Source organism: Tachysurus vachellii, chromosome 3 (genome assembly GCF_030014155.1).
Source record: "Tachysurus vachellii isolate PV-2020 chromosome 3, HZAU_Pvac_v1, whole genome shotgun sequence".
Classification (NCBI taxonomy): Eukaryota; Metazoa; Chordata; class Actinopteri; order Siluriformes; family Bagridae; genus Tachysurus; species Tachysurus vachellii.
The window spans coordinates 26,130,249-26,155,868 of NC_083462.1; the positions used below are offsets into that span (position 1 = coordinate 26,130,249).

Sequence of the window (25,620 nt, forward strand, 5' to 3'; positions counted from 1 at the left end):
AAAAATAAATAAAAATATGTCATGAAATACCATAAGACTGGAGAGTGAAAGAAAGGAACAACGGGAGATAAAGAGTTAGTAAAAAGGCAACCTACCTTTTCTTACCATCTCGTTTGGCGCTCTTATGCAGGGCAGACTGCCTGCGCTGGAATTCGCCCTGCAGCTCACTTTGTTTGGCTGTGTGCTCTTTGATCATGTCTGTGGTTTTCTTATGGTGCTTCTTTACCAGATCCTTTAGCTCTTTATACTGTTTCTTCTGCTCCCTCACGAAAGCCTTCTGCTGCTTCAATTCCTCCAGTGTCTGACCTTCCATCTCTATCACACACACACACACACACACACACACACACATATTGATCAGAATGTGTTGCAGAAAACCGATGCATTTTCTGTGAGAATTTATTGAGTGGTACCTGTCAAAACACTCTGAATCACATCTCCAGTCTTAACAGCTGGTTTCACAGATCCTGGAATAAATATCACATAAAAGTGAGTCTACACACAGACACACACACACACACACATACACACACTGCTCTGAGCTTTAGTTCAGAGTTTTTTCTCTGTTTTTTAAAATCACCCAAGGGTGAGATTTTTGTGGTGAGAAATGAATATCAGTCCTGATGTTGTCCTTGTGTGTGTGATGTTTATATGATGGTCTGATCTCTTAGAAAAACAGGATTTGCAAACTCACAAGTTATACTTGCATTACTGCCTGCTGAGATCCTTAGATGCCATCTTAGCCATCTTATTCCCAATATGACAATTCTAATACTCCCTCCAAATATTACCTACAAACGACTGACTGAATTATTTTATCTCTAACAAGAATAAACTACACATTACTGCCTGCTAAATGGGAAGGCTGACATCTCATTACACAAAAAAATCATTAAATGAATCAATAAAATTTCTACCGAAACGAATCCAACACCACACATTACATTTATTTCCATCACAGAGACAGGAAATGAGGTGATGCACAGGGCAGATATACACATAATGTGAACACAATATTATGTGAACACACATAAAGTGCAAAGGAATATCAAAGTCAAGCCAATGATTATGAGCTCTTTAAGTGAAATGTTCATTCATTCATTCATTCATCTTCTACCGCTTATCCGAACTACCTTGGGTCACGGGGAGCCTGTGCCTATCCCAGGCGTCATCGGGCATCAAGGCAGGATACACCCTGAACGGAGTGCCAACCCATCACAGGGCACACACACTCTCATTCACTCATGCAATCACACACTAGGGACAATTTTCCAGAGATGCCAATCAACCTACCATGCATGTCTTTGGACCGGGGGAAGAAACCGGAGTACTCGGAGGAGCACGGGGAGAACATGCAAACTCCACACACACAAGGTGGAGGCGGGAATCGAATCCCGACCCTGGAGGTGTGAGGCGAACGTGCTAACCACTAAGCCACCGTGCCCCCCCTAAGTGAAATGTAATAGTTTGAAATGTTTGAAAAGTTTGTAACTGTGAAAATTTTATTGAAATGAGCCACTAGAAGACATTCAAATTATTCAAACGTTTAAAAGTAAGTTTGAAAAATAAACATTTGATTCCTAAATACACCTAATTCATTTGTTCTAACTCAACTTTTCAGTAGTTTTATGATCATAAAAAGACATTGGTTGACATCATGACTGCCTACTAAAATAGGATCTTTAATCTAATGGATTTTGATAATGGAATAAAATAGTAGGTTTTAAATGTTGCGTTAAGCAAAAATGAATATAAATGCTTTCTGATGCTCTAAAGTGAAATTGTGGCTTGTGTACCTGTGGAGTGGGCATGATGGCTGACCAGTGAAGGTGGTTTTGGTGAGATGAGAGGAGTAGGGCTCGTTCCATTCTCTGCTGGAGGGCGTTGGGCCTCGTTGACCGACTCTGATACAAGCTCCCCACATGCATCGATCTGCAGCCCACAAAAAAAATCATGAAATCAGAATTCTTGGCAATCAAAGAACTAGAAGCCTGATCTGTGTTGTGCAGACAGCTAATCCATTGAGAGCTATGCTGACCACCATAAAAACACTGAATAAACCTGTTCTCATTATTTACAGAACATTCGGCATTCGAACATTCGACTCTCAAAACTAATATATCAAATTACCTCCAATTCAGTGCAGACTTTGTAGATGTAGCGCTGGTACCCCACTCTTATCATGGCCAAGTGAATGCCTGGATTTATTTAAACTTTTTGCTCCTTTACCTCGTCTCCTTGGCTTTACTCTGCTCTCTATTTAAATGTTTGCTCAAACTGCAGCTGGTATGGTTCAAAAGACTGTGCTAGGTCTACAACTTCCATGAAAACTGTTGCCATAGCATAAGCTCAGGGTCACAATTAATTGCCTCTTCCAAGCTGAATCAGCTTGATTGGACAGGCGTGAAGGACAGAGAAGTCCCACAGGTCTAGCCAATCAGCTCAAGCTTCAGTCCACAGAGGGCTGACAACTGTTTTATGACTGGGGAGCTGGATGAAGTAGCTCACACACACACACACACACACACACACACACACACGCACACACACACTCAAGCACGCACACACACACACACACACACACACTCTCTCTCTCTCTCTCTCTTTCTCTGTCTCTCTCTCACACACACACACACACACACACACACACACAAGCATGCACACACACACACTCTCTCTCTCTCACACACACATACACACACACACACAGTATAACAGAGACACATGGGGCACACACAAATCTACAGTATGCACACAGTACAGACCTCTTTGATGTTCACGTCTTGCCCTCCCTCTTCCAGAGTGAGAGCTGCAAGCTGATTGGCTCTCTGTTCCATCAGGTTGATATAGCGGATGGGATTGGACAGTGCCTCAATCACATCTGCTTAGACAAAATCAGAGCACAACATCAAGGTAATGACATTTACAATTAGACTCGGCAGCAGACTTTTTAGAAAAAAGCAGAGCAGTATTCCAGCCTGAACTCATACCTGCAAAGGTATCAGGAACATAATCTTTGACTTCAGTGTAGACAAAAACAGCAGGAAGAGTTAGTGTCTGGTTCTTCTCATTCCTCAGCCCAATGTAATGGTATCCTGAAAGAGAGAGAAAGAGAAGTGGGAGAGAGAGAAAAGAGACAGACTGTTTATCACTGCTGTTCACTATTAATAACAATACTAAGCAGCTTCTGAAGCAGTGATGTTTTAAGATTAAGCATGTGTATGTAAGATCTTACAGACAGTTGTGGTGTGTACAGTTCAGAAAGATTGTGACAGCAGTGTGAATGCCTTATAAGCAGTGCAATGTGAAGGCAGTAACAGTAAAACAGAGCTATGTACCAGGCCGGATGGCGTTCACCGGGATGATCCGATGACCAATAATCCTCCCACTGTCCTCATAGACAGCTATTCTCAAAGATGCAAGAGTGGGAAGAACCACCTTGAAGAAAGAACCACAAACAGAATGGGGACCATCATTGAGACTTGAAATATATATTTGAAGCAACAGAAGAGCACTAAAACTCTACAGGAAATCCACATGCTTGTGTTTTACCTTCTTAAAGACTATGGGCTCCTCATCCCACACAGGGTTAACAGAATTGCCTGGGGATGTCTTTGTCCGAAATGCTTTCCTTCTTGTGTCCACTGGGAGGCCAAACATTTCCACTTCCACATAGGTGCCAACCTTTTTATCCGACAGAAACTGTCCTGAAATGATCTGTTAGATATAATATTGTTAGCCACTCATAATGTGTGCGCTTCTTGTTTAATTTTGTTATCTTACTTTTTTTACTTACAGTATCTCACAGAAGTGAGTACACCCCTCATATTTTTGTAGATATTTTATTGCCCAATTTGGACATTTTCAATTAGGGATGTACTCACTTTTGTGGCCAGCGGTTTAGACATTAATAGAGGTGTGTTGAGTTATTTTGAGGGGACAGCAAATTTATACAAGCTGTACACACACTACTTTACATTATAGCAAAGTGTCATTTCTTCAGTGTTTTCATATGAAAATATAAAATATTTACAAAAACGTGAGAACTGTACTCGCTTCTGTGAGATACTATTATATCAGGCCGTGTGTCTTGATGTTGGAAATCCCCTAGTAAACCAGGTTTTATTATAACAAATATAGCTATTATTTCAGTAATGTCACATTAATTAGCATGAGCATATAATATAAAATCAAAAAAATAGCAACATGTTGTAAGCCTTTAAAATTATATTAGGTTAAAATTACTTGAATAATTAAAATAAAATTTTTAGTAGATATAAAATTTTAGCAAGATTATTTGCTAATGTTGGCTTTTGTCAGTGCTACTAATCATAGCAAACTTCCATCTACTTTTCATCACTACATCCAAGCAAATCCTTTTCGGCATTTTCACAGTTAACTGACTGTTAACTGATTATTCGTTTTCTATCCATTTTTTGAGGCTGCATGAACAATCTGACATGGAAAATTAAGTAAAAAAATACCACCTTCCTAGTTCATCAAAACATCAACACTCCAGAAAAAACGGCATCATTAATCAGAAAAAGTCTACAAAACAGCATGCTCTGTACCCGCAATAATTCATAGGGTTACCTTCACTGAAAGTGTGTGCGCTACAATCCCATCCACCGTGCTCTCAGTGAAGGGGTCAAAGTTCTTATCAGGTCTCCTCATAAACTCAGGCTTCAGCCTGTAGCCACATTTTCCATTGTACTCAAACATGCCCAGGTTCAGTTGCATGGCTAGATCTGTCAAACAACATACAAGAGCAATGAGTCATGACAGACTTCCTACTGGACTTCACATATTCTCACAGATTGTGTCACATATGGAATATGATCAGAAAAGTCAGTAAAGCTTAGTCCACGCTCGAGGGGAAATAACCTGGCTAAGGGACTGCTATACATATATGACAGAATATCTGAGGCAAATCACTGTTTTGTTCTGAAAATATTATTAAACAAGTAAATAAACCAATACACTATATATGCAGATACTATTTTACATACTAATAGTAGCGATTTTTGAGGATAAGGTGGCACTAAAATCTAACAAACGTGAGAAATATAGTTTCTGTCATTTAAAAAGGGATTTTCAGGTCATGTGGGATAAAAACATATATTGAAGATGAATTATTTGTGTTTCACTTGCATCATTAATTGTAATTCATTAATAGGTTTTATTTACAATTATGTAATATTACTAATACTAGCATTTAAAAAGGTAATTTTATTTATTAGTATCATTATACATGCTACACTGGAGCTAGAAACCATGGTTTAGTAATCTTATAGAAACAGCAACAATTTATACACTTTCATCTGAAATTTATCTATTAGTCCTATTTAGTCTTATTAACAGATCATATATTGTAATAATATCAGTCCTGCTAAACATTAGGCAGCTGGTAACCTGTTCACATTCTCAGAAATATTTAGGCCACTTGGTAAAACATTTTCATTATTAAGAAAAGCATTAGAATTAAATAAAAATCATAATAGTATTATAATAGATTATAATAGATATAATAGCAAATAATCTCCTATAAGTCATAGACAAACCTATTTTTAATTTCTGCTTTCAGATTATGCTTCTATTTACTAGCACAGTATTATTTGTGTGGTAATATTTACTTTACTGACGAAGTTACATTAACTTTGATCCAAGCTGACTATAAAAGTAACAATAATATGAGTTTAATAAGGATCATTCTGTTACTGTAACGTTAGTGAATCACTGACTGCAATCTGCTTCCTTTGACTTGTACACTCATGTTGTACCTAACGTCTGGAAGTTCAGTGCCACAAGCTGACATCCAGCGTTCCAGAAAACTTGGGGCATGTAGTTGGAGGAATCAACCCGAGTGCCTTTGGGGTAGATTCGGCTAAGCTGGAGCTTGTTATACCTGTGTAGATTCGGTTAAGGAACACCAAGCAGTAGTTTCATTTATTGATTAATCTTCATTATGCCATCAAGCTCTTGGATTCTCAACTCTGATCGATCAGAAGTTTTATCCCTTTTTGTCCACTATAGGACCAAAAGCCACAACCAACCGCTGCCACCTGCCTCTGTCCTTAGCCATCAAGGAACATATGCCCACAATTACCCAGGCTTAACAGAATCCCACACAGGGTTAACAGAATTGCCTGGGGATGTCTTTGTCCGAAATGCTTTCCTTCTTGTGTCCACTGAGAGGCCAAACATTTCCACTTCCACATAGGTGCCAACCTTTTTATCCGACAGAAACTGTCCTGAAATGATCTGTTAGATATAATATTGTTAGCCACTCATAATGTAGTTTAATAAGGATCAAATGTAACAACATGGATGTAACAACATGACCCCCCATTTCACAAAAGGATTTCAGATAAACATTTCACTGTAAAAAGGATACTCCACAAACTCCACTGGAGACTTTGTCAGCTGCTCAAGTGCCTTTGTCTCCACAAATGATGACATGTGATAACTTTTATTGGACTCTGTAAAATAAGGTGTCATAGATGTGCATGTAAGATTAGGCTTCTAACACATTTACATCGTAAAGTATGTTGTGTGCCTGCCTGTAGTACTGTAGTACATGATGTAAAATACTGCATAATAATTCTGCAATTAGTAGCTTAAAATCAACTAACTTACTTTTAGATGCTTCAAATGAGGTGAATTTGACTGGCTGGATATAGTTGACTAAGTTGGACATCTCCTCAGTTGCAAATGCTTCACTTCCTGCTGTCCCCTAAACAAGACACATAGTAAGCAGTGCACTTGTGCTTATGTCCTGCACTTATTGCCTATTACTGGGTTTTTTAGGAAAAACGGAACAAAGTGTTGTAGTAGAACAGTAAGAATAGTGATAGTACATGATAATACATACTGTATAGCTTTAGTATAATATAATAAGCCCATTATATACACATAGCAGTATCTACCTCATCCATGGACTTTTTACAGTCATCGTCTTCTTCATCCTCATCCTCACTTTCTGCATCAACGTCACCTGATGAAATACATTACTTTAAATGTCACTATTTACTTGTGATTTGAATCTCACAGATGCTTGATGTCATTTAATATAACAAAAACCTGAAAAAAAAAGTCATTTATTCATTCATTTTCATTCATTCATTTTCTAACGCTTATCCGAACTACCTCGGGTCACGGGGAGCCTGTGCCTCAGGCGTCATTGGGCATCAAGGCAGGGTACACCCTGGACGGAGTGCCAACCCATTGCAGGGCACACACACACACTCTCATTCACTCACGCAATCACACACTACGGACAATTTTTTTTTTTCAGAGATGAAAATCTTTTTCAGAGATGCCAATGCATGCATTTTCAGAGATGCCAATGCATGCAACCTACCATGCATGTCTTTGGACTGGGGGAGGAAACCGGAGTACCCGGAGGAAACCCCCGAGGCACGGGGAGAACATGCAAACTCCACACACACAAGGCGGAGGTGGGAATCGAATCCCGACCCTGGAGGTGTGAGGCGAACGTGCTAACCACTAAGCCACCGTGCCCCCAAGTCATTTATTTACTTTATAAATTTATTACTTAGGTTTGTACATGCATACAATGTAAAAATAATAAATACATAAATATATAAATTAGCAAATGGATTGAACCAAGCTTGGTTTACATGATACAAATACAGGGTCTTCATAACACATTTATAAGCCCGTATTAATAATCAACTGTTTTATACAGCATGAAAAAAAGAGAAGGAATCTACATTTTCTATATGAATACATTGTTTAAAATAAATTAACTTATAAAATCATTTCCATTCCCCATTTTCATTTATTCAGCAAATGAGGTTCTATAATAGGTTTACATCAGTATATGTTATACATTTAAATAAGCTACATATTACAATAAAATGGCATTGAAGTCAAACAGACAACCACCATCACCTATATTATTAAATTTATTTTGTACATTTGGTCGATACTTAATGGCTCAAACCTTCATAACCTTCATAAATGTGCTGTTAGTTAACCTTAAACATGATTTACATGCAACAGTCTACCCGTAATTTAAAGGGAGGCCTTTTCTATTTTTCAGGTTGTCACTTTTTCAGATTTCTTGTGCTTATGAATGTGTTATAATGCACTTTATAATGTATACACATGCACCTTTCAAGTAATGCACCATTTTAAATAATTTTGCACACAATTTTTTCAGTGTTCTTTTTAATCTAAAATAAAAAAACTAGCTATTTCCGTGTGTATTGGTGTAGCTCAGTGTCGTCTCACCAATATATTTTCTCCCCTGTAGCCTGCTGTCACTGCCTGTCTCTGAGTTCGGCTGACTGGAGTCTGGCACGTCATGATTTGTGGAGCCTGTGAAAAAGCCCAGGTTCAGTCATTCACAGTGCAACAACCAAACCTCGGATACTGGTAATGCGCCTTCACACATTTTTTGAATCCATTGTATGATGTTACATAAAATAAACTGGTCTCATCTCTGGTGAATTAAGGGAAAACCGTTAAACATAGTTAGTCCTGTGGAAAAAAAAGCAAAACCTGGAGACTTTTATATAATGGCTGAAAAGTCTGTTGTCAAAATGTTCCTCTCTCTGTAAAAGTTCTGCACATGTACATTATGGTGATTTTTTTCCTTTTTAACTGCCATTTGTTTAAATCTCTCTTTTCAGAAGACAATACAAACTTTGTTAGTAGTATGTAATTTCTTTTTAATTACACTAATTTATTTATTATTTATATCTACTTATCTATATATCTAGTGCGTGCCTTACTTATTTCTTTTCATCTAATATTTGGAGCTAATCTACAGACTGTTCATCTTCTAACCACGGTCAATAAATATATCCGGGATAAATATATGAGATACTTGTAATCCTTATGAGTTTAAGTTTTTGGGGTATGCGCTGGTGCTGTTCATCCAGCAGAGGGCAATATCAGTTCAAGAGAGCACAGGTTTAATTTCAGTAGCTGCTGATGGATTTGTCTGTGATTATGGTTGAAAGCTACCGATGAAAATATCGACCAAGCAGCCTGCAATCATTCAGCCCCTGAGGATCAGCAGCACAAACGGCAGCCAAAAACATCCTCGCTGAAAAGTAATCACAGACTCGCAGACAGGCTAAGATGCAATATAGATAGCATAACCTAGTGGGAAATCATATATGTAAAACACAATGCATGGGTGTTTTTTAGATTCGTTTTAATAGCTTTCACTTTATAGTAGATAGCCACTCATGGTAAAACATAAGATTTAAGTGCTAAGGCATGCTGGTATAAAAGAAGAAAGGTACCTGCACTTGGAGAAGACTGCTCACACACACTGGATGTATCGCTGTAGGTATTAGAGGTCTGCTCACAGAGCTTCTTCTTTGTGCTGCCCTCATCCTTGTGGGAATTTTTCTTGTTCTTGATGAGAATTTTACCCAAGAGATCTATGGGACTGGGCAGAGGGCATCCTGGTTCCAGCTGAAAACAGAGAAGTCCAGTACATATTATATCAAGATATCAATGAACAAATAATTAACATGGCTATAAATGCTAACATCTGTTAACAATGCAGCAATTATGGTGTAGTTATTTAGGAATTAAATGAACGTGTTTTGCCTATGTTTTGTATTTCCCATCAAATCGTTATATCTTTATTACGACACAAGAATGATTTCTAATTCATTAATCATTGCGGTTTTTGTTTTTGTTTTGGAAAAGAAAAATTTTGCTGTTGATTTTTTCAATCAGCTCTAAAACATGCTAGAGGATGAAGTATGCTATAGGACCAGGACATATGGCCCAATACAGTCAAGTTTGTGCATATTTCTATAAAAATAATCACTTTATTAGAAAAATAGAGAAAGACCGGGTTGGGTTTGCCAAACAAGTGACTCAAATTAATTTTTATCTTTATCCTAAACTCAGATCATTCCATGATGATTTCTAGAGGAATGATCAGGGGTAAATGTCTGTGCCCATTTCAGTCTTGGTCCTGTTTTACGAAATAGCCCTTTGTGCTTTCTCTTCTTGCCCTTGGGAAAAGGGAGATAACTTAGATCTAAAGCCCAATATGCCTTTCACAGTTGGACAGTTGGGCTGGCTCACACAGACAAACCTAACGTCACATGGTGTCCTACACAAAGGCCACACTGACATTGCAGCCAAGATACAAGCCTTTCCTACCGCAATAAATCTACCAAAACAATGAGTGTATTACCGCAAGTCATTCACAACCTTCCCTAATGAGTGAAAGAGTGGGGATGAAAGGAGGAAAGCAGTTACGTAAGAACAAGTGACGGGGACTCAGAGTTCCTCTACAGGAGCACAAAGCATGCTTTTGACCGGTTTCTATGACAACTGTGGGGGTACAGATAAAGGTTTTTTCGAGCACAAGCATTTAGATCAGCTACTGGCATATTTCCATTTAATCTGCTCCAAGTCACAGCCTTCTGCAATTTGATAAACGTGTGGCTGATTAAGAACACCTACTCTAGGGAGCGTATGATTGGTTGGAGTTGAAAACAGAATAAAAATAAACAGTATGATTTTCTTTCCTTCTATTTTCACTATTTTAACTCTTTTATGCATTTAGATGCATGGTGTAAAGTGACTGAATAGCTATAAATGCTGTTTTTATGCTGGTATAGTAAGTGTAGGTGTCTAGACAACCTTAAGAATAAACACAAATTCAAAATTCATCCCAAAGTTATGCTGAAGTTAGTAGAATATGGTTGCAAACTCACTGCATATTTCTCCAGTGGCTCTGTAAGCAGAGCATCTCCAAATATTGATCTGCAGTACTCAGCCATCTTAGCTTGCTGCTTGGGGCTGTGAAGACAAGACAGAAGAAAGACAGAAAGACAGTCAGTGCCACAGCCATGACCTCACATACATTTACATCAACTCCACACTGTCTGAAAAAGACAATTCAGTTTTTTTTGTCCTTGTCAAGGCAAAACATATTTACACATCTGCTCTTAAAAATTGCATCCCATGAGCTAAGTATCTGTCTTCTGTGATAATTGAGGCATCTTTCACATTTGTCTCTATGTAACACTGGATGGGGAATGAATATGTGCCATACTGGAGTCACTGAAACCATTACTAGCTGCTTACTTCTGCATCATTAAATGATTTTGGAGGAACAGCATGGTCTGAGAAACTGAGAATTGCATAGTCTGAGTGGTGGGAGTGCAGCTTTCACTTACGAGTCCACATGGTTCTCAAATGAGAGGATGACAGGAAAAGGAGATGTCTTGAAAGCACTCTCAGCAATGGCCTCAATCACTTCCTGAAACAGACGATTGGCATTGCACAATCATCATCAAGCCACAAAACACTTTCAGGACCCACCACAAGCCTCATACAGCAGTGATGAATACTGATAATGAGATATTTCTAGATGGAAATGCAATCTTATTGTAAGTCAATCTGCTTTGCTCTAGTCGTCTCATCAGAAGTGGGAGATTAGCTGTGATGACCTAATAAGAATGGTGCAAATGATCTTTTTTTAAAAAAAATCCATTGCTTTTGATGAGTGTGACCGTGCTTAAACAATTTTCCCATCTATCGCAATAGTCTCCTCTTTCTATTGTATTTCTTGATCTTTGTTTCCCTTTCTGTCTCACCTTGTACTCAATACGGCTGTGCGTTTTTGTCTCTGGTTGGTGAAGAAATCAGAATCTTTTCATACACTTGGCATGTGTGTGATTGTGTCACAGCACATCCTGTGCATAAGATTGGACAAATTTGCTAGTGTTAATTTACCTTAAAGGAGATCTCAGTGGTCATGGTGAAGCCATGGGTGATAATGGGCTCCTCTTCGGCTGTGCGTCCCTTCCAGCAGTCCAGCTCCACACAGCGGCAGCCTGACAGCAGCACCTGCCTGTACATCTCCACCGAGGAGTTTCCTGCCAGCTGTCCCGCTGCACAAATCACACTGACCCTCAGAAACCTCAAGGCTTATTCAAATCTTTGAGTAAAAATAATCTCTGTTTGTTATATAAAATATCACTGAGTTTAAATACGATGCACTGCTGTGCAGCCAGGATAACACTGCAGTCATTGTAAGAATTTGTAAACTTAAACACAGAGAGTTTATTTGCTGTTAAAGAAACAGCACGGTTTATAAAATTTCCAAACAAATAGACCATATTACATATGCTAAAATTCATGAAAAGAATGGAAGTAATGGGGCTGAATCTGAATGTATTACCATCATTAGCAAATCAATTATGTCCCTATTAGTATCACAATACTACAGCAGCGTAAGAAGCCTTAGAGACATTTGAGGGGTCATTTTCCAGGCAAAAGCCTCTTAGTTTTTTTTTTTTCCCAGAAAATGAATTCAGTCATTTCCAGAAATGTCTTATCTTCTGATACATTATCTCCTAATGCCTGCAATTGCACATTCTATTAATGCCTTTATTTGGAAAAAAAACAGTCCATTAGAAAAATCAGATGAGGTATTTAATGACACAGTCAATTAGAAAAATCATTTCAGGATAATTTTTATTTATTAGCGTCATTTTATAAGGTGTTTCCTCTGAAGAACTAAAATACATTATAAGCTTTGCAAAAATAAAACGGTTTATTATAAAATATTAGTTGTCACATTAGATTTATGTCACATAGACTCTCTACTCAAGAAAATTCTGTCAGACTCGACGGTGTAAACTACATGCTGGTAATTCTCAAAGGCACAGGAAATGAGGTTAAACACCTACAATACAACTTTTCCTACAAGCAAGCTTTGAGGTTAAAAGAGATACATCCTGAACATTTAGCACCTACTTACCCACTTAAGCAATTCTATGATATTTAAAGAATTTAAAATTCTTTGAGACTTAATTACATCATAAAAAATAATTTATTTTAATCTGAAATACATGTGACATAATTGTCTTTCTTGTTTTGCCAAGCTACCAATTCAATCAATAACATTTCTGTGCATTTCAGTATTATTTCTTATTTCTATATTTAAAACGTCCAATCCAAACTAATCCAAATTTTTTAAATTTTTACAATTTTTCTATTACAAAGAAAAAATAAAGTTGATACAATAAAAAAAAAGAATGTGATCTCATAATACATTTCTACAAATGTATACAAACAATAGCAGTTTAGCTGAATTATGCTCAATAATCTGCAGTATTACCCATATTCTCATTTACATATCATTTATTTCTACTTACTGACAAAATGCATATCTAATAGAAGCAAATGGGAGACAATCCAGAGATGCACATACTGTAGTCTGCTTCACTGACCTGTGAGGTACGTGTTGTGGGAGGAGTTGGTGAAGTAGTGGGACAAAGGAAGTGTCATGTCCTCACTTTGGTCCAGTTTCTCTGGAGGGATGATGCTGTTCTCTTCTCCATTCAGATACCTTGCAAAACCCTCAACGGAGATCTGCCCTGAGGAACAAAACATTAAAGTGTGTTTATATGCTGTATAAGCAAAAGTAAGTCTCCACTTTATAGCATACTGGAAAATAACTGTGACTGGGTTCTATATTTATCACAGCACTATCTGTAATGGAATAACTATTAGATACAGTGAGGCTAACATGCAGAACTTTAATTTGGTGGTATTTACATATATATTGGGGAACATTAAGGAAACACAGCCTTTTTAAAAATAGTCAGTCTACTTATTTCAGGAAAACATTAATATGTAGATTGATTTACATTTTTAGAGCTTTTGGCTCAATGCTTGTTTTTATGCTCTTTTTTGTGTGAAAATCAGTTTAAACTTTTTTTTTTACAGAGGGAACATTGAGAGCATTCTGAGCAGCTGCATCACTGCCTGGTTTGGGATCTGCACCATCTCAGATCGCAAAACCCTGCAGCGGATAGTGAGGACAGCTGAGAAGATTATTGGTATCTCTCTTCCCTCTATCATGGACACTTACACCACACGAGGCATCTGCAAAGCCAACAGCATTGTGGATGACCCCACACACCCCTCACACACACTCTTCACCCTCCTGTCGTCTGGAAAAAGGTACCGAAGCATTCGGGCCTTCACGACCAGACTGTGTAACAGTTTATTTCCACAAGCCATCAGACTCCTTAATGACTGAAACTGAACTTTTCTGAGCACAACATTCACACGCACATCAACTGTATGGTCTGCACAGTCCTACATCAAATACACACAATTCCAATATACATCCATCAACCTGTTTACATGCTGTTTACATCCAACAACCTGTTTACATGCTGTTTTTGCAAACTTTTTTGCCCTTTGCACACACTGTCTCACATTTCAGCTGTTTGCTGTTTTCACAATTCTTTATGTTATCTCAGGGACCTGCTGCTATGACACTGTGTTCATTCTAGTATTACTGCATGGAATATTGTCTGAACATACAGTATTTACACTGGTCAGCGCTGTTTCTGTTTACTGTCTTTTGTGTATAGTCTTTTTTTTATTGTCCTGCACTGTCTTTTCTGTCTTTTTTGTCTGGTCCTGCACAGTTTGCACTAGGTTGCACAGTTGCACTTTATGTATCTAGGACGTACTTACTAAGTCCTAGCTCTGTCTTTGTTTTATGTAGCACCTTGATCCTGGAGAAACGTTGTCTCATTTCACTGTGTACTGCAACAGCTATATATGGTTGAAATGACAATAAAAACTTGACTTGACTTGACTTGACTTAAATGCTTTTACCCACCAAGAATATTTAAATTTTTTGTTATTAGACACTTCACAATTATTTTGGTAAAAGTTATAAGTTCTTGTCTAGCTGCATGACAGAAGTTCAACATTGGGAATTTTGAAACATTGATTTCAGAGATTTCATGCTTATATGAACACAAATTAAAGCAGACAGTACTTTATAATAACCTGACAGCTATTTAATTCTTACACATTACATATTAGAGTTTCAAAAAACTAAGAAAAGAAAAAGTATTGTTGCTACTAGACAAAAAAAATCACATTCCAGAAAACCAAGGCCAAGTTATAAAATAATTAGTGTGCTGGTCATTGACAGCCAAAGCTTATGTCTCCTGTCCAGGGAAGATAAAGACGACTGGTTTTCAACCCCTTCAGTTCCTCCAGGTAGAGTTCCAGTCTATAGGAGATCTCCTTAGTCCCTCTGGCCACTTCACACTAATTAATCATGCCATGCACTCAGAAGACTTCCACAGCCTAATTAACAAAGTTTTTCCTCTGACATATGAACGTAGTCTCTATAATGAGGCAATGGGGGGTGTCTTTCATCTCAGCAGGACTTCACCTTTTCAGCCTTGTGAGAGAAGAACCTGTGGATGTAGATCACACTGAGAGTGTCACTATTTGATCGTACATCTCCTCATTATGGAGCAGAGTCCTGGAAATACATCTTCTACCAATTATTGCTGTTACATTTTCTTTTATTTTTTTGACAGGCCATTTTTATCCAGATCAACTTTATGGTTAAAGACCTTACCTGAGGCTCCAACAGTGGCTCTAAATCCATTTTCTGATGACTGTTTAAGAACCATGACCTCTGAGCCACTGCTGTCCCTAAATCACTTTAAAACTTTTACCGTCACAGCAAATCTTTCTATAATCTGCTCTCCACTCTTTATTATTTGTGGTTTTATTAACACTTTATTAAAGTTTGGTAGACCTTTTTTATATAAAGGTTAATGAATCATTTACTTGTGTTGATGAATATTTTTACATGGTAAATTTAAAGCTTAAAGATGATTTGGACATGTGCAGAGGAGAGAGATGGTTACTGTATATTGGTAGAAGGATGTTGGAGATGGAGCTGCCAGGTAAGAAGTCAAGAGGAAGGCCAAAAAGGAGATACATGGATGTGCTAAAAGAGGATATGAAGTTTGGTACAAGAGTACAGGATGCCAAGGATAGAGCTGGGTGGAAACAGATGATTCACTGTGGTGACCCCTAATGGGAAAAGCCCAAAGTAGAAAAAGAAGAAATTTTAAGCTTAAAGTTTAAACTTTAGTGTCTGTCTATAGGTCCTAAAATCTTTCACTAGGTGTTTCAATCCACTCATCTAGTTATAATTTGTTTACTACAGTATTGTTAGGTTCATCTCAGCAAACTAGCTAAAGTTTAAAGAATGTTGCTCAGGATCTAGCTCAGGAAAAATGAACAGAATATTTCTACTTATTTTATTTCACTCTATATTAATATCTTCCTTATTTTTCAAATTCAGAAACATTATTAATTACAAAATATTGCTTAAATAGTTCCTGGATTTAAATTCAACTGTCTTCTGCTGATGTGATCATAAGCTTTAATAGTTGGCCAATCAGCAGCTTTACTTAAAACTTTCATGCATATCCCCATTCTCTTTTCTTTCTAATTTTCTTCTTTTTTCCTTTCTCTTTCACTCTCTCACTGTTTGTAGATTTTTGTATTTTTATTCTATAGATGCCTCTTCTCACACATAGTCATGTAAAGAGTTGACAGGACTTTCAAAAGAGCATGAATTAGTTACACTGATGGCAGCAGCAGTGCCTCCATCAGCAAAATAAATTTTTTTTAATAAAAGTTTCAAACCGTCTTGTGGATGAGGTGTGATTACCCCTGGCCAAAAATGCTTGCCTAAGCCCTAAAAATCTCTGTCTTCAGAACTGTGTTCTGTGTCATGAATCATGTCATTTGAATCATGTTTCTTTCTTTTATGTTTAACGGCTGCCGAGAAAGGAATCTGACACAACGCACAAACTAAAAGCATTTTTCTTTCTGCACCATTCAATTATTGAGGAAAATACACGCACTCAAAAATTTAAGTTCTAGCCCTTGTACATGTCAAGAAAAAGTAATTATAGTAATTATAAATCTATTAGAATTGAATTCATACATTATTAAATATGGCCCAAACTTAGCAATCATTAAATCAACCACAACCTCTTAAGCAAAATGAACAAGGCTGGATCTTGCAAAAGTTCTTCTAACATCTGCAAAGACGTGTCACACTGCAGGCGGTGTTGCCTGGACAGGTGTTTTGCTGAGTGTTTTACTTTTTCAGTACTGTTTGGGTCGCTAATTTACTTGGTAATAACTGTAGTTTGTATTTAAAGCCACAAAAAGGAAAAGAAAAGATGCTTTTTTTAAAATTCAAGCACATTTAGTGGGGACTAGACTTCAGTGCCCATATGTAATAATAAAAAAATTGCTCAAATGAATCAAATTGCTCATTACTATTTCACGTGTGTGTGTTTTGGTATGTTTTTGTAAAGCACTTCACTTCAGGACATGTGCTGGTACTGCACTTATTCATTTATGGCATTTAAGTATTTTAGGGGGTTCACCATTATATCAGTGACAGGTGGCTGCTCTAACCTCTTTGATAGAGCATGATGTCAGGTTCAAATTTCTCCACCAACGCCTGCACTTGCTCGGGCTTCAGTGGAGGGTACAGGATCTCGTTGAGTCGAGGGTCCCGCTGCTTGTTGTTGATGAAGTCGGTCATCTGATCTACTGTGAGGTATGGCCTGCTCTTAGCACCACTACAGAGATAGAATAAGTGACAGAGACATAAGTAATACAGAGTGGCTGAAGCACAGCACCAACAGTACCAAGAGGAAGCTGACAGGCGAGATTAAGTAACACAGTGAGGGAAGAGATTGAAATACTTTTTTCAGTTTGCTCAGAATGTGGTGATTTGTATGTTGAATGTGCTGCATAACTAATAAGTGGTTTGAAAATGTGTTATTTAAGAGGATAAAATGCAATTAGTAAGGAGCATTTATGGAGTCTTCAATATTTGATTTATGGGTTTAATTTGTAATATTGCTCTGTTTAAATTGATGGAGTTTCTGTGTTTCTTTCTATGGCTACTGCAGCCTCCCAGCTGGACTATACATCCCACTTTGGAGGGACATGGCAATAAACCTGGACTCAGCATGAACCATGAAAGAGGCTTACATTTCAGAGAAGATGGTATCGATGTCCTTCCGGGGACAAATGTTATTGAGGAACACTCTGAATATATCTGGAGTGAACTGTTCCTGGGGAATTAAGTCATTCTGAAGGAGAAAAAAAGAGATTGTCAGTGCACAAAAGTGCCATTTCTAGAGCAGCATGAGTGGAATTTAATGGAAAATAAAAAGAACGACAGGGAAAAATAATTTCATATATCAGAATTTAGCCACTTTGAAAAGATAATACTTAGATTTATGTTTACAGTTAACACTGGAAGCCACTTTACACTGTTTTGCAAAATGATTATTATTTTATATAGTAAGGTTTTGTCACATCAATGCTGGAAGCTTCCCAGTTCATGTTAAACAGAGCGGTCCACAAACATGGCCGGCAATCACAACTCCCACAGTACAACACGGCCTACAAACTTGGCAGCTGAGGACTACACATATTCACCATCATTCTGACTGCATCGTACCTGGACTCAATTACACACACACACACACACACACACTCTATTTAAAGATTCTTCAGCCACCAGTTCAATGTGATACATATATATACACACTGTCAAATACCTGGCTATATCAAGTCTTTTTTTCAGTGCTTTTTTTTCAGTGCTGTAATTTTTCAGTGCTGTTTATGGTTAGGACTTTACTGGAGGTTTCTGGTTTGTGTTTTCATCTCTCATAAAAAAAAAAACAACAACTTTGAACTGATTATATGGTGATGCAGCCACACATGGTTTTATCAGAGCAAAGACAGATGCACAGACGGCAGGGTTAAAGACAGAGCAGGGGGATTAACACCGCTGCAATTTAGCTCTAATTAACTCAACATTACAGTAAACAACAACCATAGCAAACAAATAAAATATTAATCCCAGCCAGTCTCTAACACAGCAGTGTACTACTCTTTTGCAGATAGGGGATGTATATCATGTGGTCATAGTAGCAGATGTAAAACTCCATTGTGACAATCTGAAATCAAAGGCTCTGGATAGAAATGCCTTTATAATCCCTTCTAAGACTGTTTATTACTATGTAAGGGGTTGTCTAAAAGGAATTGAGCTTATATACGTATATGTAGATGTATAACTAGGGTTTATAAAGACAGTTCTCTCCTTTGAGTTCAGAATTGCACAAAATCATAATTCAGTAGCAAACATATTATATATTATTAATAATTATGTTTTAATCAACCAGTAATTTTGGTGTAATTTGCAAATCTGAAAATACTTAAATAATGAACATATTCTCATGCCGGCAGAATTGAAGCTGAATGTTGTAGTTATAAAATGACACATTTACACATTACACTATCTCAATGCCAATAAACAAACCAAGCAGCACTGACAGACAATAACCAGAGCTTACTCTCCCTGAGGGAAGGCCGCAGATCTCCAGTCCATTCTCAACCCTCTTCCTGTCTGCCGAAAACACACGGAAGATGCTAGAGTAGAACACACAAGAAGCTCTCTTAGAGAAGTGTAGAACATAACAGAATATATTTCATCAAGGTGTTATTTATTTAGATATTCAGCAGTATAAAGACTACAGATCACTGAACCCAACCACACATAAATCACCAAAACACTGTATAAGTACCCCAGAATGTGTTATATCTACTATCCAGTTAACAATTTACTTTTTTCAATTAACTCATTTCTTTATTTTCATATCATTCTTACTTCAGGCAATATTTAATGTGAGGTGGGCTGATGGACACCGTTGGATGTCACTGAATTCTCGCAATCAGCTAAAAATGGCGAAATATAAAATTTTTTTTTCTGAATATAACATACATTGACACCTCTCCTTTAATAATAATTACTTTATTAATTAATAATTTCCATAAGTAACATGAACATGTCTTTATATACTTTAGGAATGTGCTTAGGCTTTCTGCAAAGATAAATAAGGACTGCAAGTGCATTTATTACAGATTCAGTAAGTGAGCACCATTCACAGTGAGATGCCTGAGCAGGGCATGTTACATACGTTATGTACTTGGGCTGGGTTGGGTTACTTACTTCTTCACAGGAATAAATCCCTCAGGAGTGAGCTGTAGTGCTAGTCTAGTATACCTGTAAAAGGAAACAAATTCCTTTCAGAATCTGTCACTTTCTGCAAATAATTAATAGTCCGATCTGTTGGACAAAAGCATAAGCTGTAGAGGCATTTGTTGCTTCACTCTATAAATATTGCTGACATTTTGTATATCCCTGTGCATGAATATCAGCCAGCCTCATTTGCCTTACCTTAACAAGCCTTCCGTCAGAGATTGTTTTTGTGCGTGCAGCCGTGCATACCCTTCCCCACGTGTTTCTAATTATAGCCTGTGTGTGAAAGTGTGTTTGTGTGTGTCTGTATTTGCAGAGCAGGTATTTACATTTTATGCATTGCTCCACACTCTTAGCAGGATGCTCTGCACCAGCACCGAACCACCAAGGACATACTAAAAATAGCCTGCATGCAACTTGAACTATTGTTATGAACAATGTATAGCATTTCATTTTTATTTAATTATTAATTTTTTTAAATTTGCAAATTATTAATGACCATTATGCAGTTGCCCATGCTAGCATAAAAGACTGCTCTAGTCAGAGTTAAACTGGTATTAATTAACTATCCGAGTGAAGGTTTTGAACTCAGCGAACTCTTTCTCTAAGCTCAGCCCTGACCACACACTGCATGATCAGATGAATGTGGTCCACAGCACAAGGACATCAAATCTGCCGCTGTACAGACTGTAACAGATGATCACATGTTTTTGCTGTGGCTCTGTGCATATTTTATCGATGAGAGTTGGACAAAGGAAAGAAAGCGTGTCTTAGGTAAATAGAGAAGAAGTGATGTGTTTGTTCTGTAAGCTATAGACATAGTGAATATGTTTACATAAGAAAATGTATGAATTATTATAAATAATTTATATATATAAATAAAAATATAATAATATAATATCATTATTACTAAAAGCATTTTATTATATTTTCATTATATATGTTTTTCTATTGAATACTGTAACTACAACAGATTCTCATATGCTGGTTATCTTCTACTACACCATTTTCTAAATTCTTTAGACTTTCTACATCATCAGCATGAAAAATGTGTAATCCAATGAATTTACCTAAGGTGTTTATTAACAAGGAATCTTTCACTTTTAGCTCAGAAAATATCATTTTATTGAGACAGCTACGTGTTTGCTGTTACTTACAGATGCATTCAATAGGTTTAAGGCTTTTGGTTGTATGTGCGCACGCTAAATCTCCTCAGACATAGGTTATACAAACTAAATGTGGGTGAGGTTCGCCTAGTGTCTGCTATTTATACGGAAACCTTCACCATACCCACATGTTTAACAGATGTGCTACACATTTTTTGAAGATATATCCTAAAAAAGATTTCAGAACTTGACTGGTTCCTTCAATTATATCTTTCAAACAATGGCAAACTGAACTACTCTGTTCTTGAAATCTATCGTTTTTTTTTCCTCTCGTCTTGCATATACATATACTGTATGGTGCATCATTTATGTACACATGTTAGTCATTGAGACCTTTGCTAGACATCTGGCATTGTTATGTTTATTCACATTTTCTCCATGACACACAATGGAATTTCCTGCACTGGTTATTCTAGAATGCAAATATTTTTGGCTTGGTTCTAACAGATGGATAATTTGCAAAAGAACATCAAGGTTTCAAAACATCATCTAATAATTCAGACACTATCCATGCCCCAATGATTTAATGTTTCAATGCTAATCTTACTTGAGATGTAAATGTGTTATATGACAGCCAAACCAACTACAGTGCAGAGTGAAATTTATAACCTGATGAAACAGTGATTCAAAGTTAAATGTTTTGCTATGAATCCTGTTAATTTTTATTTTGTCCATCACGTTCACTCACTGGTCACTTTATTAGGAACATCTATATCTACTAATTCCTTTAACTATATAATCAGTCAATCATATGGCAACATATCGGGCCATAAGGCTCTCTGTTACTGTGATCACTGTCAGTTACCTTGGCATGTTTTATGGTGGCAGGCAGGCTTCAGAAACTGCTGATTTTCATGCCCTTGAGTGTCTATAGTTTAAAAAGAATTTTGTGGAGTATGTAGAAGCAAATAGCGTCCAGCACATGGCAGTTCTAGGTGTTGGTTTTTCTCTGACCTCTTATAGTTATACCTATATAGTTCTATAAGATGTTGATGTGAGGTCAGGGAATACAGTAGCTAGTCCGGTTCACACCTAGAGAAAGACCAAAATAACTCTTTAGAACCACTCTTTACAACCACAGTTAGTAGAAGAAAATCTCAATACTCACACTTCTATCAGTAAAGAACAGGAATCTGAGACTACAGTAGGCACAGACTCAATAAAACTGGGCAGATCTAAGAGGAGTGCAATGTGGTCTTCTGCTGCTGTAGCCCCCTATCTCAAGGTTCAATGTGTTCTGTATTCTGAGATCCTTTTCTGCTCACCAAAGTTGTAAAAAGTTATTTTGTGTCAGTGATTGTGGGATTAGAATAAATAGTGTGAGATGTCTTTTTGTTAAAGTATGGCTTTCCGTTTGATTAAATGCAACCTCTCTAGATTACGCACCCTGTAAACATTTCACACTGGGACACCAACTAGTTGAATATATAGTCCTAGCTTTAATCTTTATTTCTCTAGGCCGAGTATTGATTTATGAAAATTTACTGCTCAGTTCTGGATGCTCCTTCCTTCCATTTTTATTATTATGGGGTCTGTATAGTTCTACAGAATGCATTAAAATTATGCTGAAGTGTTAGGTAAGTCCCAGTGAGAATGCGCAGTTCTAAGGCACTTTGTGCCTCAGAAGTACTGCCATCTGAACAGGTGATTACAGTGGGACTTATAGCTAAAAAAAATAGTTAAAAAAAGAAAAGAAACATGAGGTATTGATAAGGGTGCGCTCACACTTTTTCTAGACAGGACTCCCGGGACATGTTTTGGATCAGGAGGTTGGAAGCCAAGCTGAAGAGTTCCTCTGACCACTCCTATACAACATACATGAAACATATATTTAATGTTTAACAGTGTACAATTGACCTGCAAACATTATATACCACACTGTTAGCAATGTACATTACTCTCTATGTATATTACTACTGTACATAAGAAGTCTTCAACAGAATGTCAGCAAATTATTCTAAAATGTTAGTCCAAAATGCCGTACATGGGTTTAATGGTTTTCATTCATCTTCTACCGCTTATCCGAACTACCTCGGGTCACGGGGAGCCTGTGCCTATCTCAGGCGTCATCGGGCATCAAGGCAGGATACACCCTGGACGGAGTGCCAACCCATCGCAGGGCACACACACACACTCTCATTCACTCACACAATCACACAGTACGGACAATTTTCCAGATGCCAATCAGTTTAATGGTTTTATTTTCTCTTATTGAAGACTTTGTCATTCTATTTATTAATATAAGTGTGAAACACTCTTTATAGACAGGAGTCCACTAATCAGTAACCCAGGCACCCGGGACAAGTCTGGATTTTATGTCAAGGCCATTTATTTTTTATTCATAGTTGTCCAGTGATCAAATATATGGTCAATAATGATCACTAGTGGGTTTTTTTCTATTAATTCAAGAACCAGAGAAAGAAAAAAAAAGTTCAGTATTGACTTTTGCAAAACAAAGTTTCTTACTTTTATTACGTATGTTTAAACAAAATACAGTTCACAGTGGTGTAATGCACCTTGATGCTGTAACTGCCTAAGGTACTCTTCTGAATCCTGCAACCTGCTACATTACTACTGTATCATCTGTGTTTTTACTGGGCTGGTTAGGTTGAATGGATAACATTAGGATTGCAGTAGTAGTGAGGCTGCATACACTAGATGACATACATCTTACTCATTAAGCTATGTGAGAAAACAAACACTGAGCCAAATCATGTGCAATGTTAAATCATTATACATCTCTAACACTCCCTCTGAAAAACAATATGCATCAACTCACATTTAAACAGGTAAAAAAAATACAGATGTTTGCAAGATTTAATAATATATTTTACATTCAAAAGATGACTCATCCACCACTGTAACATATGTTGGCGTGAAATAATGAAATGTGCATCTATATCACATTCAGACTGATGTCCTGGCTTTCAGCAGAGCAGATATACAAGTACTAAAAATCTAAATAACAAAACATACAAATAACAAAACAAGAACTTGTTTGCATTCACATGTGTTCCAATAGTAATGTGTTCCAATTACCTTAGCCACTTCATCTTGGAAGGCCATAAAGTTCAGGAATGTGACGTTCACCATATCTGTACCAGTCACCACTGTCAGAATTCTGTTCTCAATCTTTCCCACCACTCCGGACACACCCAGCTGCTCCCGCACTTTAACATCCTGCAAAAACAAAACACATAGATTACACATGTAGTTGAGTCATCAAAGTTGAGTCATCAAGTTTGCACACCCTTACTTCATTATGAAGAAACCCATAAAAAATGTCATGTTCCAATAGCTGTTCCTTCATTATCACAACAACCCAGTGATTTCAGTATGGATGTTAATTACACTTGCCACTATGTTTCCTGCTCTTTGTTATTACTTTTTTTTCAGGATTTTCTAACAGTTTCTTTTCAGTTATGTTTATAATCTGGTTGTCACTTTGTTTCTTCCCTTTTCAATTATGTTATCAAATATGAGTAAATTCTGAAAAAAATTATGAGAACAAATTTTTTGTTTTAGGTCTTACAATACTGTAGCTGTTTCAAGACTGCTCACAGAAAAGTGCTTGAGAGTTTGAACCTGGCTGAACATTACAAAGTTAACATGCTCTGACATCTTAATGAGGAAATGTTTAATATATTAACTAGAGCATGTCACTGAGGTGCAAACTTACAGAGCTCACTCAATGATTGGTCCTTTTTTCCCCTGTACCTAAGCACAGGGGATGCAAACCTTTGCAATCAACACATAAGAATAATAATGATGATAGAGTGATAGACCATTTCATAAAAACTGTAGTGTTTGTCGGAAGCATCTCTTTAAAAAATCATGCCATTATAAGCTCAACTCACAGCTAAACCTAACTGAAACTACCTACCAGAATATAATCAGTATAAAATTCAATCATATTTAATAAAAAAAGATTTTTTGCATGAGTCTAATATACTATATTATGCTTTTCTGTGTGAACGATAATGACTACTGACAAGTACAATTTTGTCTAAAGTGACTTGTTATGTGTGGTCCATCTTTCACACACCAGGACTACTTTAAAACCCGAGGATATGAAATGACGTAAAGGCTTTAATAAGCATAAAGATGAGATTATAAGTGAGTTATATCAGACTTGTTATTTGTGAAATGAACTGAGCATTTGAATGTAAATTCTTCTCTGTCCAATATGTCAGATTAAAAAAAAAAAGAGTCAAGTTGAATAGCCATGAAAAATATGTGTGGATTTAATTTTGTAGCACAAGTAGAGAATAACATTTGCCTTTTCTCCTCTCCTCTACCTTGGTCCAGCATCAATGAGGCATACTCAATAATTCTTGTGTTAATCAACACAGACAAAAAAAAAAAACTGGAGCAGAAGCAAATGAGCTCCCACTAATTTACTCAATCAAATAAAGAGTGCCGATGTGCTGTGTTATAGTGATGAATGTCCTCTGTGTGCCCTCCAATCATGTCAGACTTTGGCTTCAAGGCGTACTGTTCTATTAGCATATACTTTCTGCAGGTGGT

General features: G+C 37.1%; 1 protein-coding gene across 3 annotated transcripts in view; it reads right to left on the bottom strand.

Moving 5' to 3' along the window:
* Positions 1-25,620, bottom strand: part of LOC132843283 (1-phosphatidylinositol 4,5-bisphosphate phosphodiesterase beta-1) — an 85,292-nt gene that overhangs the window by 17,717 nt on the left and 41,955 nt on the right. For 2 of the 3 annotated variants that reach the window (XM_060866484.1, XM_060866486.1), the window contains exons 4-27: positions 24,133-24,273; positions 22,819-22,898; positions 19,898-19,951; positions 19,242-19,317; positions 17,869-17,969; positions 17,284-17,450; positions 13,245-13,391; positions 11,743-11,900; positions 11,184-11,266; positions 10,719-10,803; positions 9,279-9,453; positions 8,257-8,343; positions 6,927-6,994; positions 6,637-6,733; positions 6,395-6,479; positions 5,781-5,905; positions 4,594-4,748; positions 3,553-3,717; positions 3,339-3,438; positions 2,991-3,095; positions 2,766-2,881; positions 1,797-1,932; positions 414-467; positions 96-315 (exon numbers count right to left, since the gene is read on the bottom strand). In XM_060866484.1, the coding sequence (XP_060722467.1) occupies positions 96-315; positions 414-467; positions 1,797-1,932; positions 2,766-2,881; positions 2,991-3,095; positions 3,339-3,438; positions 3,553-3,717; positions 4,594-4,748; positions 5,781-5,905; positions 6,395-6,479; positions 6,637-6,733; positions 6,927-6,994; positions 8,257-8,343; positions 9,279-9,453; positions 10,719-10,803; positions 11,184-11,266; positions 11,743-11,900; positions 13,245-13,391; positions 17,284-17,450; positions 17,869-17,969; positions 19,242-19,317; positions 19,898-19,951; positions 22,819-22,898; positions 24,133-24,273 (2,780 nt within the window). The remainder of the gene's footprint in view (positions 1-95; positions 316-413; positions 468-1,796; positions 1,933-2,765; positions 2,882-2,990; positions 3,096-3,338; positions 3,439-3,552; positions 3,718-4,593; positions 4,749-5,780; positions 5,906-6,394; positions 6,480-6,636; positions 6,734-6,926; positions 6,995-8,256; positions 8,344-9,278; positions 9,454-10,718; positions 10,804-11,183; positions 11,267-11,742; positions 11,901-13,244; positions 13,392-17,283; positions 17,451-17,868; positions 17,970-19,241; positions 19,318-19,897; positions 19,952-22,818; positions 22,899-24,132; positions 24,274-25,620) is intronic. The other variant, XM_060866485.1, reaches the window with a different exon arrangement.